We start from the raw sequence: 18,901 nt of genomic DNA on the forward strand, positions 1-18,901 counted from the left end.
ACATTTGCCTCAATGACTGCCAAAACTAAAGACTGATAATGAGTGTATTTAAAGGTATCCAGAGCTAGGGAGTCTCTGTGAAATTCTCTCTTTGCTGAAGGAGCCTCCTACAGCCTGTGTGCATGTGTGCGCAAGGCAGGGTGCATGGGACACAGGAAGGAGCCAGCACAGAGGCAGTGGAGTGATCTGCACCACTGCACCGAGCAGCAGTCACACAGCCACCGCCACACGTTGCAGTCAAGCAGCCGATGTGGCCCACGTGCTCCTTGCCCACGTGCAGCCTTTGCTCATGGGCCAGCCTGCACTAGCGAACAAGGGGTGCAGCACAAAAATGCATGCCAAATGCAGACAGATGGGAGGGATGGATGTGGGGAGCGCACCCTGGGGGGATGGCCAGGAGTGAGTCGGCTGGCCCAGTGGGACTTATGATGCCTCCTCTGGCACGACGAGAGAGAAACTGAAGGGAACAGAGGCAAGCTGGGGCTGTGGGGCCTGCAGCCCAGGTTGCAGAGGTAAGGAAGGGATCTCGAGCCTGCTGCTGAATTTCCCCAATGAATTCCAGCTACAAGGCACTGCAAGGCATATAGTACAATTTAGATGTATCAGTTCCTGATTTGTGATTGCAAATTGAATTTTGCCTGGCCAAAACCCCAAGCACTCAAATGATAATAAAATAAGTGTGGAGAATTTGCACTCTCAGTATTTATTCTTTATAGACTAAACCCACAGATACAAATGCTCTCTGCTCCCAGAGCACACCGTGCTTCTCCCCATGCACATTCACAGGGCTCTTCCCCAATGCAGCACACAAGGGGATAGTGTGGCACTGGAGAGAGATGGTTGCTAAACTCCCAGGATTGCCCTGAGTGGCACAGCATGTCCTTTCCCATGTCCACGTCAACTGATCTGGCGGGTGTATGAAACCTGGGAATGCCACTCAGCCAACAGTGGTGGCCAAGGGTGGTCAGATGCAAACTTCCACTGATCACAGGACGATTCTCCTCCTGCATGAGCAATAGGGTTGCAGCCTGGAGCGTAGGGAAAGGACACAGAAACCTAATCCTTTGAAAGTGGCTTTGGGGGGATGCAGAATAAATTGTCCCACAGTGCTAATGGACACTTGTTTCTGCTGTCAAAGACCAGCATAACCCACTGATAGCTAATACCTACAGTGCTGAGCTTTCCAAATAACCTCTTTTAAAAGATGCCCTGTCATCTTCACCTGTGCAGGCTAGAGTAATGGGCAAGCCAGGGAGCAAATGAGTAACTACTGCAGCTGTGCAACCTGAATGGAAGGGATCTGAACCATGCAACTGATAAGCAGCTAGACAACATGTCAGTGTTCAAGATTGTGCTCCAAAGGCTGTGAGACATGCTGCTTATGTGTAGCAAGAACATACTGAGAAATGTCCAGTAGAGCATGCAAACATATGTATAGCAGGAAGCAAAGTCATGGTGCTGGTGACAATTGGAGCTGAAGTAACAGCTTAGTATGCAGGTCAAACAACTAATCCACTAAAATACAAACCAAACAAATTATAGAAGTCAATTGTCAATAGCAAAAAGCATGGCATGAAGTTAAGCCAATGATTCAGTGTATGGGAGGAAGGACCTGACTTGTTACTTGGGTTAGAGCTGCAGTATGACCAGAAGCTGTTTGACATCAGTACACACATTTGTGCCTGCTGCTCACTGGGCTGCCTGAACAGAGGAACCTATGCTACAGAGCAGTCAGTGACAAAAAGCCTGAATCCTCAGCTAGTGGCAAAGACAGGCTGTGGAGTAGTCAGTATTAACACCAACCATCACGTTAACAGCCAGCTCTGCAATAACCAAGAGTGGATCAGGCCACAACTACAGTGACCAAGTGAGAACAGGTCTTGCAGAGAAGGGACAACTAGCAATCTGTTCCTCTAAAACCTCTTGCAGTCATGTTCTTACAGTTGTCAGCTCTACCCTTGGCTTTCCTTGAAGTTCCCTCCCCAGCATGCAGATAGAGGGAGAAGGAGCCTTCCAGCAGGACTCTGCTGGGAAAGCAAAATCAGACTCACCATTGTCCTAGCCACTGCTGACTGCAGCAACAATGAAGCTCAGCATGGGAAGGAGGTAATTTCCTGATCCACCAAGAGCACCTGAAAAGCAGCATTGAACAACCTAGACAGGGCCAAAAGACCACTCGACCTGCCATACAGCTGCAAAGTTAACCTAGGTTCTGCCAGACTTCGATTTCCACTTGGCTGGAACTTGTCCCTTGCACACTAACACTGAAGATCAAATCCTTCCCATGGCAACAGCACTACCCTGGTCTTCCACAGACCAACCCTCCTATAACTAGGAAAGACCTCCTGAAGTGACCAGGAAAGAATTTTAGGGGCCCTAGTGCACTGAACTATGCATGCATGTGCCCATACATGCACAGACACACACACGCACATATCAATGTACTTTTGCTGCAGGCTGATGGCATCCAGGGCTTGGGCTAGCTGCTATTTAGCTCCCGCTGTGCTACACAGCCAGGACAACATAGGCTGCAGCAAAGGACATCAGCTGGACAGTGAGGAGCCTCACAACTCCCCAAGTCTGCCCGAAGTCACAGCTAGGCTGAGCCACCTTAGCAGCCCCTTGGAACCAAGGGAGCTCATAGATTCCCACTTGGCTTGACTCCCGTTCCAGTCTCCCTTGCCACAGAAAACAGTAGCTTACTGCCTGTAAGGTGATAGAGGATGATTTGGGTTCATTTCCTTATTTCCCTACCACTTCACTAGCCCAGTGCTGCCTCTACTGGGGATGGTACACAACCCATGCCTGTGCCTTCGTGCTCACGTGGAGCAGCACCCCGGAGGCGTCAGAGCGTCCCCAGCTGCAGAGGAGCTGGTGGGACTGTGCTGAGGGCACCAGCCTGAATGTCTGCATCTATCAGTGCCCCAACAGTCGTGACACTGGTGAGCCAATGGTGTTCACTGCTAGTAGGCATGGCCATGGCCCCACTGCCCTGGATGCTTGCCTGCATGTGGAGCCTCCTGTGCTGATGGGCCTCCCCTTGGATGTGGGCCCCTCACATCATCCATACACTCAGGGACAAACCCTCCAGCCCAGTTAAAGCCAGTGGTCAGTGGCCAAAGGAGAGGCCATACCACAGAGCAACACAGGGCTGTGCCATCGCCTCGTCAGCACACAGAGGTGAGGACTGATTGGGTGTCCCCACAAGCTGGAGAAGCCATGCTTGCTCCTCTTCCCAGGCCTCACCTCACAACAGCTTTGAGACGTCTCCCACCTCCTGGATTGTCCCCTCAGTGCTGTCCAACTCTTTGCCTGGTGCTGCAGTAGAAAGCACCATTACTCTAGCACTGAAGGCCCTTGCAACTTCACCAGCTCCAGGCTTCTCTCCAGTCTTCCAGCAGCCCCTACCTATGTCTTGCTTTTGCCTTCTGCTGAGCAGCTCTGGCAGCCTCCTGTACTGTGCTGTGCCCTGTCATGCCATGCCATGCTCCACTATGCCATTCCTTGCTGTGTTGTGCTGTGCCCTGCTGCGCCATCCCGTGCCGTGCCCTGCCGTGCCACACTGGGCCCTGCTGCACTGCGATATACCCAGCTGTGCTGTGCCGTGCCGTGCCATGCCATGCCTCGCACCACCACGCTGTTCCCTGCTGCATCATGCCACATCATGCTGTGCCCTGCTGTACCATACCGTGCCATATCATCCCCTGTCATGCTGTGCCACGCTGACCTATCTGTGCTATGCTATGCCGTGCCATGCAATGCCCTCCCCTACCCTGCTGTGCCTGGCTATGCCATGCTGAACTGTGCCTTGCTGTGTATGTCAAGCCATGCTGTGCTAAGCCTTGGCCATTCTTGGTCACAGTGCCCCAGTGGCTCTGCATGCCTGTCTGCTTCTCCAGTTTGTCCCCAGCGGCAGAGGGCTAAAGGGCAGGGAAGGTCCCACAAGTAAAACACATCATGCCCAACATCCTGCAGCTGCACACAACACCTGTTTGGTCAGACTGAAGGCAAGAAGGGGCACCTGAAGACAGGCATTTATAGTTAACCACTGCCTGTGGACTGCAATGCAGCATAGCTGGCCCTGCAGAAAACACTGCGCCTAAGCCTGAGGGAGCAACAGCCTAGACTACAATGAGGATGGAGTTACCTCCCGGATAGCATCCCACAAATTAATAAAGATTGCTCTCAGCAATGCTTCAAAGTGTCACTGCCTCCATTCAGACTTCTCTAGCAGGTGAGCAAGATCCCATGGCTGGACATAGGTCTGCAGCACAATGGGGCAGAAGAGAGGCTGTCCTGAGGTAGCTGTCCCCATTGCCAAACATTCAGGTGCCATAATGCAGGAGTATCTCCAACTGCAGCTTTCCTCCACACATGCCCAGCAGGAACCCTGCCCCCAGGCACAACCCTTGGGGAGCGAGCAGAGCTCTGCTGGGGCCAGCTCTTGCCGAAGGCCCAGACAAGCCCCTGTGGAGGCCATGGTCAGGTGAATTTTGCAAGTATGAACTCGTTAATTGACAACAACACACACGAGCAAGGACCATCCGAGCTGCACTGAAAGGATCAGGCTGGTGGGCGACCACTCTACATCCACAGCTCTGTGGGTCAAGGCTTTGGCCAGCACCACCTACACCTGTGCCAAATGGCTCAATGTTGCAGTGTCCACATTGTGGAGCAATGAAATCCCAGAAGGATGGGACAGGTTTCTCCCACATGCCTTCCAGGAGCCTTCTGCAGCACAGCCCAGAGATGCACAAGAACCCTTTGCAGGACAGGAAGGTGGCTGAGGGTCCTCTCAGTCTGTCACAGCTGTGTGCAGCAGCATGGGCAGGGGCTGTGCCGGAAGGCTCTGCGCACTCCCATGAAGTGTCCTGCTGTGCGCACAGCCGGTAGACAGCCAGTGTTGGCCCAGCCTGGGCCTGCCCGGCACAGAAGCCCTCCAGGGTCCTGGAGACTGACACCATCCTTTTGCACAGTGCCCGGCCACTCTCCACACACCAATGCCATTGCAGCAGGACAGAGTGTGCAGCTCCCCCCTGCAAGACACCAAGAAAGCGTTGTGCTGCCATGGGACGTGCAGCCTCAGTGCAAACACGCAGGGCAGGCACCATGGGCTTGTTAAAGAGCACATGGGTGCGTGGGAAGTGCCACACCAGGACATTGCAAGTGAGGAGGGTCGTTGTGTAACGAAAGATGCATGAACCCACTGCGTGAGGGAAGACTGCATGGAGACAGTCGCCACTGGTGCTTACTGGGGGTACAGCACGCGGGAGGGCACTGGTGGTCACCGGGGAACGGCACAGGGGGCAGCGCTGGTGGCTACGGAGGTAGGGCACGGGCTGGAGGGCAGCACTGGCTGTCACCGGGGGCGGCGCCGGTGCCGGTGATTTGGGGCGGGGGGGGCGGGGCTCGGGGCGGCGCCGGCGGTTCCGGGGCACGGCTGGGAGGCGGCACCGGAGCCGCTGCGGCGCCGCTGGGGGGGCGGCGCGGGGCGGGGCGGCGCGGGCCGGGGGAGGTGCGGGCGGCCGTTCCGCCCCCCCCCGCCCTCCACCCCCGCCCCGCGCTGCGGCCGGGGCTCGGCCCCGCTCCGTCCCGCGGCGCAGGGAGCCGGGCCGGTGCCAGGGCTGCCGCCCGGGCCGGGGCCGCAGTCCTGGGCGCCCCTGCGCTGGCCCGCCGCCATGGCCCGTTTCTCGGCGTTCCTCAACCCCGTCCTGGTGCTCTTCAGCTGCGACCTCTGCCTCGTGCGAGCCAGTAAGTGCGGCCGGGCCGACGGGACGGGACGGGGCGAGGCGAGGGACCGTGCCGGGCGCCGTCCGGGGCCGTCCGCCGCCCTTCGCCGGACCCCGGCACGGGTACGCCGTGCGCCGGCCCCTGCTGTGGGCTGGGGCCCCTCGCCGGACCCTCCTGCCGGCTCTTCCCCGGCCCCGGCGTGGCCTTGGCCGCGATCCCGTGGGGCCCAGCCCTCCCCCCTCCGGCCCCATGGCAACCCCCCGGGGCCGCGCCGTGGCCTCCAAGCCAGCCGTGCCTTCGTGGGACGGGGTGCGATCGTGTGGCCGTGCCGCCCTCCGTGGGCACCAGGCTCTCCCGAGGGCACCTGGAGTCGCCGCCTGCGGCTTTGGCTCCCGAAGCCTCCCACTTCTGGGCGAGGCAGTGTGGAAACGCGGGATCTCCTTGTGCCCCCGCGGAGCAGGGCCTCCTTGTTTCCCGTCCTTGCCCCTCACCAGTGAGCAGCGAGTCCCGAGGGAGTTAATGGCCCCGGGCAGGGGTGCTCCAGTGCTGTAGGCTGGGCTGTGAGCTGGTTCCTGCCTGACAGGCGTTCCTGCCTGCCTTGCTTTCTCTGGGCTGGTGTTTGCCAAGACACTGAGGTCTGTCAGCACCCAGGGTACCTCTGTCCTTTCTTCCCTTGACTCCTTTGAATGACCCTGTGTCAGTGGCAGCCTTCTGCTGTCTATTCACCCCTTGTCAGGTTACTGATGTATCAGATTGAATTGTGAGTATCAGACATGTTCTGATATGTTCTGCCATGTTTTCAGTCTCCTTGCAAAATATGTATTGCAGGGCCTGACGGATTCAGGAAGAAATGCAGTCAGGGTTGTTAAAAAGGGGCCACTTATTTTTAGATGTGCAGCCTGATGCTTACCTCCCTACTGCAGGGATAAGTTGGGCAAACATCTGGGTGCCCTTGAGCAGCAGTCCCAAGGGCACAGGCTGAGGGGCAGGTAAGGTCCCCTCTCCGGAATCATAGCAGGATGGGGAGGGCACCAGTGGGGCTGTGCCCCATCCCTATGCAGTGCCACATCTGCCAACATCGGTCTTGAAGGGCATCTGTCTGGCCCCTTCTCTAACCTACAAAGCCAGGTTGCATGGCAGATCTAGTCCAGTGCTCAGCTGCTCACAGGTCAGCCGTCCCTGCCGCTCAACCTCAGGCTGCAGTGCTGCTGTCTCCAGCACACAGGACCAACTCTTCCCACCTCTTCAGCAGGCCTGAAAGGAATGCACTGCTGTAGTGACAGGACAAAAGGGTGCGCCAGGCCTTAAGTAAGTGATTGCTCTTTCTGTGGTGGTGCCCATTTCTTAATATGGCTTTAATCAAAAGTGAAGCTGGATAACTTATAAATGATGCAGAACCATTAGCGATTGATGCATTGGGCAGGACTTAACTGTGGCATGCTTTTCCCAGAGAGCCCAGCAGGGTGTTGGAGCATCTTGGCTTTACAGGAATGTTTTTAATAGTTGGCTTCAGAGAGTACATTTTTTGGAGCCCTTGCACTCACAGATCTTTATGGCAACAGCTCTGGCATGAAACTGCTCTGACCTCAGCTGCAGAGCAGGCTGGAGAATGTTAGGCTTAATGTGGGGATCATATGCAAAGCTTTCTATGGTGTGAGCTGTCCTTTGGAGGTCTTGTCATAGCACCTTTCAGTGAGGTCTCATCTTGCATATCCTTGGGATTAAACATTGCCCTGTGTTTCTAGGGTGAACTTCTCTAGTTTCACCTTCTGAAACTTCCTGTCCTCTCTCTTCCTGCTAGGTGTGCAAATCCTGTGTGCTCACAGGTGTCTTTTCTGCAGTTTGCTGAACTGCAGACTGACCAAGGGACACTCATTTTTCCAGTGAAGAACTGCAGCCTGGACACCTCCTCACCGTCACACAGGTTCAGGTCTGCTTGCCTGGAGCCTGTACGAAATATGTTTACAATGCATGAGCTCTGAAGCACCGACTAGCCATGTGTGCTGTGGCTCCGCCATGCCCCCAGGTCCTCTCACCCTCCCCTCTCTCTATTTGGGACATTTGGGGATTGGCTCTGGGTGTAATAGCAGATCACGTTGGCTTTGTGTACTGTCTTTGCAGTATGATACCAGGGTGGTATCCCCCCTGGGATGCCCTTCTGCTGCCAGTAAGTGAAGGTCCCTACACAGGGCCTTTGCAAGCTCTGGCTAAGTACAGTTCAAGCAATACTGTCAGCCCCATGCAGACCCAGCAGCATGGCTTGTGGATCAGTGCAGTGCCCTTGTTCTCAAATCATAGAGTGACTCAGCCCCAGGGCCATGTCTCAGCATCCCCAGCCCAAAAACTTGGGCTGGGTTCCCCACAGAAGTCTAGAAAAATCTTGTGCAGAGCAGGGAGCCTGCTACAAGCTCCATCCACAGACTTTTGTGTCGCAGGGATGTCAGACCCTGCCTTTAATTTCCTCACACACCCTTAAAGGTTGGATAGTCCAACTGCTCCCTTTGGGCATGTTTAGACCTCATCACATTCTGTTAGATGTAAAAAGCTACCTAATTTATTACTGTATATGTATCCTGTGAAGCACGAGGTCCCGTTCTTGTCCTGAGGCCAGCTGGCAGGCTCTGGTCACATCCATAGCACTAAGCTCATGAGTTCCAAAGAGGGGAACACATCAGCACTGACTCTTGAGCCATGCCCAAGAGTGGTTTGGGCACATGCTGGCTGGTTCAGACCAAAACAGTTCCTGGGACCAGTCTCCAACACTAGATTCCTGGGCTGTTCCTGACCTGGTTACATTTGCTAGCATCGTGGTAGCCTTGGACAACTGTTCTTCTTACACCTGAAGGCTAGCAGAAACATTGCAGCCTCCCACCCCCCACTTCGAAATGCTTCTGCCTGGAACAGTGCAAGGGAGCAGTTATTTGCTAGCTGACAGGGTGCTGTCTACAGCTCAGCTGTTAGTTGTGCAACTAACTTGCGCGCTGGCTGTGCCTGGAGCCGAAAACCAGACATCTGTGGGGAGCTCAGCTCCTGTGCGCACAGAATACACATGCCCAAGTCAGTGGCCAGGTCTGGGGACTGCAGCTTTATTCAGAATAGCCTGTTTTGCTGTTGGCCTGTGGGAGATGAGGGTGTGCAGATAAGGACATGGCTCAGAGCATCCCTATCACGGGTTAGAGTGATGAACCAGTTTCCCACCGGTGAAACTCTAAGGAGACACACTCTTCATGGGATAAAGGATGTTTGAGTGTATCTTTGAATCCTTTCCAGTTTTCCAGCCTCCTGTTCTGAAAGAGAAGGCGCAGCATCCTGTGATGTCCTTGTTCATGTTGTCTCCAATGACACTATCTCCTGGTGATGTGGCAGGCTTGTGTTGGGGACTCACTCAGCCCCAGTGTCTCTCTGAAAATGTGCTTTCTGGTCTCTGTGGGTGACCCTTCTGTCTGTCTTAATTGCCTGTGGCAGACCACAACCCTGCATTTCTCAGAGTGGGAATCACAGCCTTTTCCTGGTTTGATCTGGAGCTGGGTATATTCAAATGTGAACGAATGCATTTAAGTAGCTGACCTGCAGAAATTACCTTTCCTTGTCACTCTAACGGTAGTTGTTGGTGGTGTTATGGTTGTCTTTTTTTCTTGCTCTCGGGTGCGCTCTGGGGCTCTTTTTCTATCTATATAAATCACAGCATTGAACTTGTGCTACACAAGCAGCTTGTAGAAGGACACAGTCTTGTTTACAGGGAGAGAGGACACACAAACAGCAGCCTCAGTGTCTTTCTTCATGTGCTCCTGTGTCTAATTTCCAGACAAAATTTGGCTTTGTTTGCAGGTCTGCGTACCTGTATAATCCTGCCACACTTTTAGTGCTGTGAAATCTCAAAATAGCGATGGTGCGGACCATGGGTCAATCAGGCCAGCTTTCTAAACAATAGCAACAGCTGAGTGTTGCTGCCAACTTTGCAGCTGATGGCATTGCACTGCTGGGGAAGTCAGCTCTGCCTTCTGCATTGGGTTTTCCTCCCCACTCTAGAGCAGGGAGTAATGCCAGGCAGATGAGATGGCCAGATTGAGTTGCATAGTGTGTTTATTCCAAGCTGCCCCATTTTGCTGTCACAGTTGATATATAAATACTGTGTCTGGGCTGCTTCCTACACAGTTCTGGGTGGTGTGCCAGGCATTCGTGATATGCACATCCACAGGGCAGCCCCAGAGCTTAGAGGAGCCTGATTCTACCATCACAGTCTTGGTTGAAGAATTGCATTAATGTAGGATTTGTTAGGACTTTCTGGACCCTACAGAAACATGGGACTTCCCTGCCAAGAATCTACTCTGTGCCCAGGCTGAGCAGGAGTGTGTCATGCCAGGCAGCCCTGCTTCTGCTAGTGCTAGAGCTGAATGAAGTAAACTTTCCAACAGATGAACATCTGAGCAGCAGTGAAGATACCTCAGATCTGCAAGCAGCTGCCCTCATGAAGAACTGATGTGAATGTCATTCTCTTCTCTGATAGCAGGGTCTCTGCAGTGCTCTGAGACAGGCTGCAAAGACTTTTCTTTTCATGTGATTTTGAGCTGCAGGGACTGGTTAAATTGCCATGACAGTCTCTTAAACTCTAATTCTTTTTTGCTCAGGACGGGCCTTCGTGCATTTCCCATTTCGATGTCTGCAAGGCGGAAAGAGCCTACTGGGGGCCCTTCATGTCTTTAGCTGGGTCTGGCAGCCTGGGCACGTGGTCAGCATTGCTAATCCCTTTTATGTGGAACATGTATTATGAGCAATGGGCTATGTCTGCCACTGCAAGCAAGCCCTTTAGAGAAGAGCCAGTCAGATACCTCACGAGCTTGTCCTCCTTCACCGCTGTAGGACACTGCAGAGGGTGAGGTGTGCAGTGAGCACATTTCTCACCAACAGCCAGGCAGGGAGGAGTCCTGGCCAGCGAGTGAAGACCGCTAAAGCCAGTGGGTGCCACAGAGGGGTAGCTGCACAGGCAGGGAGTAGCTCTGTGCCTGCATACCTACCTCTGCCCCCCCCCCCCCCCCCCCCCAGCAGGCAGCTGCCCACTAGCCCAGGAAGCACCATGTCGTGCCTGTGTTGCTGCTGGCAGGGCCTCAGCCTTGTGCATGCTGTGCCACTCCTCTCCTGGGGACAGATTCACCTGAGAAGCTGCTCCCTGTAGCCCTGGCCAATGTGCTGCCATGGGCAGATGTTGGAGAGGCCCCCCATGGTGGTGTGCAGGGGTGAGTGCCTGTTCTGAGACATCTTCTTTTGCCTCTTTCCTGTGCCTTGCCTCGGTCCATTCCTGGCTCACCCAGACAGGCCACCATCCCCTGTCAACGTGACTGTGACGCAGCTGAAGGCAAACTCTGCCACAGTCTCCTGGGACGTCCCAGAAGGAGACGTGGTCATCGGCTATGCCATCTTACAGCAGGTATCCAGGCTCTGTCCCCAGGGGGCTGGGGACCCCTCTCACTGATTACCAGCATGCTCCTGTGTCAGCCCTTTTGCCGCAGTGTGGAGCTCCTCTGGCACCTGCCTGAGGACACCTCTGCTGTTGAGCAGCCCTTGCCAGGGCACCCTTTCTGAGCCATCCATCCTGATGGGAAGTAGCAGACCGTGGGCTGCACTGGGGGTAGCTGTCCCTCCAGTGGCTTGCCTGTGATTTCTTTGAATAAGGATGGTGCTTCAGCCATGACATGACCCTTCTTTGCTTGCCTTGCTCCGCCTTCACAGCCCCAGATGATGGTGGCTTCTCCAGGGAGGTGCCTGGCTCTCAGGCCACCTAGGGATGCTGCATAGCAAAGTGCTGGCCAGCCTGGCCCACCCCAGGGGTGGATGATTGCCTGGGAAGGGAGGAGTGAGGGGCAGTGTGCCCAGCACAGCCCTGCAGGCAGGGGCCTGTGCCTGGTGCAGCTGGGAACAGCCTCCTGGGGATGACAGCTCTTCACTCTGGCAGCGGCAAGATGGACAGATGCAGCGCTTCATCCGGGAGGTAAACACCACCAACCGGGCCTGCGTGCTGTGGGACTTGGCGGAGGATGCTGATTACATCATCCAGGTGCAGAGCATCGGCCTGTATGGAGAAAGCCAGGCCAGTAAGCGTGTCCACTTCCGGACCCTGAAGGAGACTGACCGCCTCCCTTCCAACAGCTCCAACCAAGGTGAGGCAGCTCCTTCCAGCTCACCCAGGTGCTGCTGGTGGGGCCATACCTGGAGGTCTCCACAGCACACAGGCAGGAATCCAGCAGCCAGCAAGGAAGGTGCTGCCCTGAGCAGCAGGCTGCTTGGCATACATAGGGTCATAATGGGTAGCGGGGTTGTACAGGCTGCTGTTGTGTCCACTATGGCCATGATAATGTCCCCAAGCCCTGGTTTACAGCCCTCCTATACCAGGTCTTGGCACCCTATTCAGCTAAGCAGGCTGTGGCCAGGACAACTGCTGTGGTCTGCTCAGCTGCTGCCCATAGGAAGCAAATATCGAATGGGCTCTCAGATATCCCAGCCTGCAAGGTACCAAAGGACAAATGATGGAGCCCCACAGTCTCCTCTCCTACTCAGATCCATGTTGTGCCTTCTTGCTTTGGGGTTGCCTACATGCTGGTCCATGAGACATGATCCAAGAATCCAAGAGAGGTGATGCCAGGGGTCCACTGGGCACAGGAGTCTGTCTCCAGCACTAGCCATAAGAGGGGGACTTGAGAAGAGTATAACAGGGCAAGCAGATGGCTTACTTTCCTCAGAACTTTTGTGTTCAACTCAGGGCTTTCCTAACCTGCCCTGGACCCTACATAGGGAGTAACCTCAGGGATTACTCCCATGCATTGTGCAGTCCCTACTTGAACCCAAACAAGCTGTTAGAATCCCTGACTGCCTTTGGAAGCAAGGATGGTTTATCTGACACAGGAAAGCCACAGGCTGCATGTCCTCTCCCCAGCCAAGATGTCATCCCAAACCTGTCCTTGTTTGGGGGAGCTGGGCCTCTCTCCTCTGGAGCTCCTTCTCAGATCTTTGAGCATTGCTGGTCCTGAAGTAGGTTCTGGTAGGAGGGTATCTGCTGCCAGCCCTGCCTGGGTTCTCTTCTCTGCAGGTGACATCACCATGGAAGGGCTGGACAAAGACAGGCAGCTGCAGACAGGCGAGATTATCATCATTGTGGCTGTGCTGCTCATGTGGGCAGGTGAGTGCCACAAGCAACGTTCCAGCAGGCTGGGGCAGAGGTGCAATCCAGGGTCCACAAAGACGATGGGGCTAAAGAGAGTGCAGAGGCATATTGGTATGGGTCTGGCATCCTTTCCAGTAAGTTCATTGAGTCTCTGTAGGAGCTCAAGCCAGTGTGGTAAAAGGAGCAACCACAGCCACTGCTTAGCAGTGACGGCCTGGAGCATGTGGGCTGGGTAGCCTGACTGCTGTGCTGGAAGAGCAGGAGACAATGTGGGACCCAAGCAATACAGAATTACAGGGTGGGAGCATCCCAGCTGACATTAACTATCATGTAACTTGGCCCTTAGCTAGCTTGTCTGACATCTGGTAACATTGCTGCACTGGCTGGTAGTGGCTGTGCCTCAATCTGCTAAAACTGTAAGATGGGTGATTTGCTCCTCTACAGCAGCTGATTAAAGCCAGTGCTTTAGCAAACAGCACATTGCCCTGGGAACAAGGAAGCCTGAGCGGTAAGTCAGCTCCTGAGTGGTCACATGCAGCTGCTGTGAATGGGAAGTCATTTGTCCCCTACTCCCTTCCCAATAAATGTGGATTTTCTAGTGGCATCTTGCAGGAATCTCTCCTTGTCTTAGCCCTGAACACTTTTCTAGTGCACTGGAAGAAAATACAAGATGCCTGCTGATAGCTTACACCTCGTGCAGTTTGGTGTGTCAGAGTGCCAACAGGGAGAAATCAGGTCCAGTCTGTGGGTGGCTGTGATAATGCACTGTGGTTTGAATGGGTCCAACACATCTAATGATTACAGTTCAAAGCATTGCTCCAGAGTCCAGTGTCCCAAGGTGTGGGGCGTGTGCTGTGTGAGATGGGTGCTGTGAAACCATGACAGAGTGACTGACCCCACAGTCAGTTTGCAAGACAGGACAAAGCCAAGGGCTAGCTTTTATGAGGGTCGCAAGCACTGGACAAATAACTTTAGTGCCTTGCTGGAGGCACTCAGCTGCTCACTGACCTCAAGGGCTGTCCCTCCCGCAAGTGCCTCAACATCTGTCTTTGGCTTCACAGCCCTGAACCATAGGCACCGAGCACCTCGTGTGCCCTGCTGGCTTTAGCTGCATCCGTGTCTCATCTGCCCATGGAGACTGGCCTGACCACACATGCAGAGGTGCCTGGGGTGGTCCAGGCTGACACAGGTGGAGGGTGTGGGTGACCAGCACCCCAGGGTGCCCCAGGCCTGACTGCTCTCCAGCTGGGATGCTGTGGGGAAGGGAGGCAGGGGGCAGCCTGTGTGAGGGAGTCCTTCATCCTCCGTCTTTCGGCAGCGGTGATCGCCCTCTTCTGCAGACAGTATGACATCATCAAGGACAACGACTCCAACAACAACAAGGAAAAGACAAAGCCATCCTCGGAGCATAGCACACCAGAGCGACCGAGTGGAGGGCTGCTGCGGAGCAAGGTGAGTGGGGAGGGCTGGCAGGAGGGATGGCATATGACATCTGCTGTGGCTTGCTGCCTGGATAGGTTCTGGCTCTCTCCAGAAACAGAAACACCCCAGCTCATGCTCTCACCCTAAAAACTGAGGGTTTTTACGGTGCAGTGAGCCCTGGTCTCTCTGGGGCAGTGTGTGTGCCCCGTGGGTGATTGCAGGAGAAACACTGGAAGAGGTGGCAGGATATATCAGCTGGGATGGCTCCCACATAGCAGGGTGGTACCTGTCCTCTCACTGTAACAGCCCCTTCACCATGCCCCTCCAAGGCTGCACCTCTTCAGCATCCCATAGACAGGTTCAGGCAGGAGGCAGACAAGCTGGGCAGCTGTTCTTATGGTTCCTGCACTGGTCTATCGCTGCTCGCTTTCTGCCTTCACTGGGGCCTGCTCCAGGCCATCAGCACACAAGTTGTTCATGGGAAGCACCCCAGAGCCCCTTCCCAACTCTCATGGAGGTACTGTGCCAGGCTATGGATGGGGAGGGAGCAGTACTTTCATCTGGCTGTTCTCTCAGCACCTGACACTTCTCCCTTTGTTACTTGACAAAGACAGTAATTTATAATCCTGATGTGCATGCTTTAATGGGACCTTGCATTAGGTTTTCCCTTGTGTCTCATCTGCCTCCTCTATCAATGGGAACTCTGCTCACTGTTGCCTAACTGCCCCTCTGCTTACACATCTTGGTTTCCAGTGGATGTTGGAAGCAGAAACTTCCTGTTTGGACTTCAAGGCCTCAGTTCTCGTCCTCCAGATTTTCCCGCTTCCTGACTACTCCTTGCCAAAAAAGATCCCTCCTCTTAGATCCCTGCTCCAAACTGACCCTGCTCATATAGGGCTGCAAAGGCAGGTGCAAAGGCCAATTCCTGCTGCTGCTTGCGAAGTTCACCTTTATGGGGCTGATGCACCTCAGTTTGTCTTTTTGTGTTCGCCATACTCTTAGTATCCTTGCAGGTGACAACACTGTAAGTTTATTCTTGCAGTCGTTAATTACAAAGCTGGGAACAAGGTATAGAAAAAGCTCTGCATTCGCTTTGCCTACTGGCTTCAGGGCCAAGCTGCTGTAAAGCAGCAAACAGTGCAGCTCTTGATCTGGGCCCTGTTATAAAGCGTGGTCTTGGGGACACTCGCCTCCTGCACCCTGCTTCAGCGTGCAAGGGCTGAGCTACGAAACATGTGCAGCAACTAGGACCCCTTCCCTTCCCAGCACCTTCTTTGAATTCACATATCCGCTGTGCTCTTCAATGAGCATATTCCTTTTAGTGTAAGGGAAAGTGCCTCCTAGTGCTTGCAACAGTTTTTGAGAAAATCCACCTTGCACCTGCAGCCTTTAGTTCCCTTGGCATATGCCAGAGCTGTCATGAGGGGTATGGCTGTAAGACATGCCTGGCACTCAGCAGGCCTTATCTGTTCCTCCATGACGGTCATCCCATGCTTTGTGGATTCTCTACCCCATGGCAGATGTCCTCCTACCCCTCACTTACCTTTTCTGCTCTGACCCCGCACCTACCTCCTGTCCAAGGACATCAGGTGTAGCGTGGCTACCATAAGGGACCAGACAGAAGCCACCAGATACCTGCAAGCCCTGGAGGCTGAAGAATGTGGGGCAGGGGGCTGGTTCACCCAGGAGTACTGGGGCACCACAGTGGGCAGAAAGGCTTCCTGGGGAGGCAAGTGTGCAGTTGAAGGGACTGACCTGGAGGGAGGCACCAGGCGATGTAGCTGAGCTACCTGAACCTTTCTGCCAGGAGAGCATGTCAGTGCAAAAGGCTGAGGTTTCAGGGTTAGCTTCCTTGGTCTCCTGAGGGAGATGCTGAAGCCAGGTCTCTGCTGCAGCTCACCCACACCTCAGCTCAGGGCAGAGGGCTCAGCTGCACCTGGGAGCCCTTTAGCAGAGGTCTGCTGGTCTTAGTGCCTGCCTGGGAGGTTGGGGGCTCTGCCGTGGGGTCTGCATCCCAGGGGCTTAGCAAAGCAGGGCCTTAAAGCAGATTTTTCTCTCATAGAAGAAGTCTCCCTCAGTCAATATAATCGAGGTGTAAGTGCAGCACCAGCTCTGCATCTGGGGTCCTGGGCATCCTGCCAGAGCCAAAGCAGGCCTTGGAAGAAGAGGCAGCACCAGGCGCCCAGCCTGGAACTCTGCATGCGAAGATCCGCATATCAGAACTTACGCTTTCCCGAGGGCGCCTGTCCGGGGATGTGCATGGAGCCGGCTCCCAGCCGTGCATGCAGTGCGCGGCCCTGCCCATCCCGCATGCCTGGCCCCGCTCCCCTGCCACTGTGGAGCGCGGAGCTGAGAAAGGGTGGGGAGGCCGCACTACCAGCCATGGGGGGCAAGCTTAGGGGAGCAGAGGGTCTGGTGCGCTGGCTTGAGAGGAGGCAACATCACTGCGCACTGGCTTGGCCTGGAGCAGACCTTGCTCTCAGCTGCGGTGTCCGGGCTCGGAGGGCTGCCTGTGGAGGGCAGGAGCTGCTCCCCTTTTGGCCCCGAGACTGAGGGGATGGGGCAGTGCAGGCATTTGCCCCAGTGCCGCCGGGGAAGTCATAGCCAGGTGGCAGGAGGGTTTGTCTGTGGGGCTGGGCCCGGCAAGCACAGCTGAAGAGTGGATCCCTGCTGGAGAACGGGGCTCCGCTGCACCCCATTGTTGCCATGCAGGGGCTTCAAGGCCTCTCCCTGCTGCAGGGGACAAAGACACAAATGAGCTAGTGCTGCCACAGTGCCCGGCCAGCCTGCAGAGCATGCAGCCAGGACAGGGAGTGCTGGCAGGAGCCGTTCTGTGGGGTGGTGTGAGCCCCACGGAGCTATGGGAGCAGGCAGTGCCAGGGCATGGCTGTGGCTTTGCCATTTCCCTAGTAGGGCTGAGTCCTGACACATTCAAGCTGTTTGTGGGGGAGCTGCTGAGCACCCTGTGAGCAGTGCGGTGCCTGTGCTGCCTGGAGGAGATAGCGTGGTGAGGCCCAGCAAGGTCTCAGCAGGCTCGGCAGGATGTGCGCTGCAGAGTTCATCACTGCTCTGGGGACAACCCTAGCTTCAACAGTGTCACATCCTGCTCCTGGCTCCTTCTGTCTTGTGGAGGTATGGTCGCTGCTGATGCTCCCGCTCCTGGCTGGTCCCGTGGCCTGCACCAGGTTGGCTGATGAGACAGACCTGTTGGAAAGGGCTGGCCCTGAATGCCCAGAGCTGGTGGACCGCTGGCTTGCTGTCATGTGCCCAGTCTGCCTGCTCGTGTGAAGACAACGTGAACCATTGACCACCCTGGGGCTGGTGAAGTGGTGATGTCTGGACTGTGCTTGTTTGCTCCCGAGAGCCTGCAGGCAGAAGTCTGTCACGGGGTATCTGCACTGCCCTGCACCTGAGGCTGAGGCCAGGCCCAGGCATGCTCTCTTGCCGGCAGTAGGAGAGATCAGGGTGATGTGAGGAGGCTCTCTGCTGCAGAGATGGCAGCTGGTGCCCTGGCTGCTGCTCTCCCTTCGTGCTCTGCTCTGTGGCCTGTCACTGAGCTGGGGTGCTGGCTCTGCAGCCCTGGACTCAAGCATCACAGGATCCAGCGTCTTCCAGGAATAAACCTCCCAGTAAAGCACTTTCAGGACTCTTCCTTCCAGGTGCTGCTCAGCTCCTGCTGCAGGACTAGGTGGGGAAGGATGGGATAAGCGACTCCCTGTGGCAGGGTCTTTTCAATAAAAGCATCCTGGCTCAAAGGCAGCATTGTCCTGCAGAGTTGCAGGTCTGTGTCTGTGTGTGTGTGCACGCGTACATGTACCAACACTTCTTGAACGTGTGTGTGTAGCCTTTAGAAGGACACCTGTTCTTGCATGCTGTGCAAGAGCTGCAGGTCCTGTAAGGTCATCTTGCACACCTCTCTGGCCTTTGAGGGACTGCCAGTGCTGCATGCTGGGCTATGTCATGCTGCTGGACAAGTTGCAGTTACACTGTCCCACTGAGGATGGCATCACAGCTGCTTTCTCTGCACAAATAAAACAGGCTGCAGAGAGCAGAGACACCCTGGCAGCAGCACCAGGAAGGAGGATGAAGCCAGATCCCAGCAGGCTGCTGTCTGCAGGGGGCTGTGCTGCTCCCTGGTCAGGTGAGGAGAGAGAGGTACCTGAGCACCATGGTGGTGAGGTGCAAGTGCTGCTGTGCTGTAACTTGGGCTGCAGGGAGCATGGCCATAGCTCCAGAGAGACAAACCACTTTTGTTTTGCCAGCTAACTTGTTTTTTAGGGAGGTACATTAAAAAAAAATAGGGCTGTCAGGGAAATACAAGAGTTTTTTAAAAGTTCTGGTGCCCTGTAAAATGTTCAGAGGTGCTGGAGGCTCAGAGCAGACACATGCCTACTGTCATGAGTTCTTTAATGAGACCAGAGACAGACACGAAGAAACAAAGGAGCATGACTGTGCAGCAGATTTGAGGAGGTGGGGGAGGCACCAAAAAAAATGTATGTCAAAATGCAGTGGTTGTGGTCAAATAAAAAAGGAGCACAAAAGTCGGTCACACTAAATGTAAAATCAGGGTGTGATGCTGATGCAAAAAAGGAC

General features: G+C 55.0%; 1 protein-coding gene across 6 annotated transcripts; it reads left to right on the plus strand.

The window, feature by feature from the left end:
* The first annotated feature begins 5,494 nt into the window (after positions 1-5,494).
* FNDC4 (fibronectin type III domain containing 4) lies at positions 5,495-18,067 on the plus strand. 6 transcript variants are annotated; one of them, XM_030037727.2, is made up of 6 exons: positions 5,553-5,751; positions 11,040-11,155; positions 11,681-11,885; positions 12,812-12,901; positions 14,205-14,338; positions 16,371-18,067. In XM_030037727.2, the coding sequence occupies exons 1-6, from the start codon at positions 5,679-5,681 to the stop codon at positions 16,404-16,406; spliced, it is 654 nt and encodes a 217-aa protein (XP_029893587.1). In that variant the 5' UTR covers positions 5,553-5,678; the 3' UTR covers positions 16,407-18,067. The 6 variants fall into 6 exon arrangements, with proteins under 6 accessions (XP_029893591.1, XP_029893587.1, XP_029893588.1 ...); XM_030037728.2 differs by having other exon boundaries at positions 16,374-18,067; XM_030037729.2 differs by having other exon boundaries at positions 14,227-14,338.
* Positions 18,068-18,901: the final 834 nt, after the last annotated feature.

Source organism: Aquila chrysaetos, chromosome 15 (genome assembly GCF_900496995.4).
Source record: "Aquila chrysaetos chrysaetos chromosome 15, bAquChr1.4, whole genome shotgun sequence".
Lineage (NCBI taxonomy): Eukaryota > Metazoa > Chordata > Aves > Accipitriformes > Accipitridae > Aquila > Aquila chrysaetos.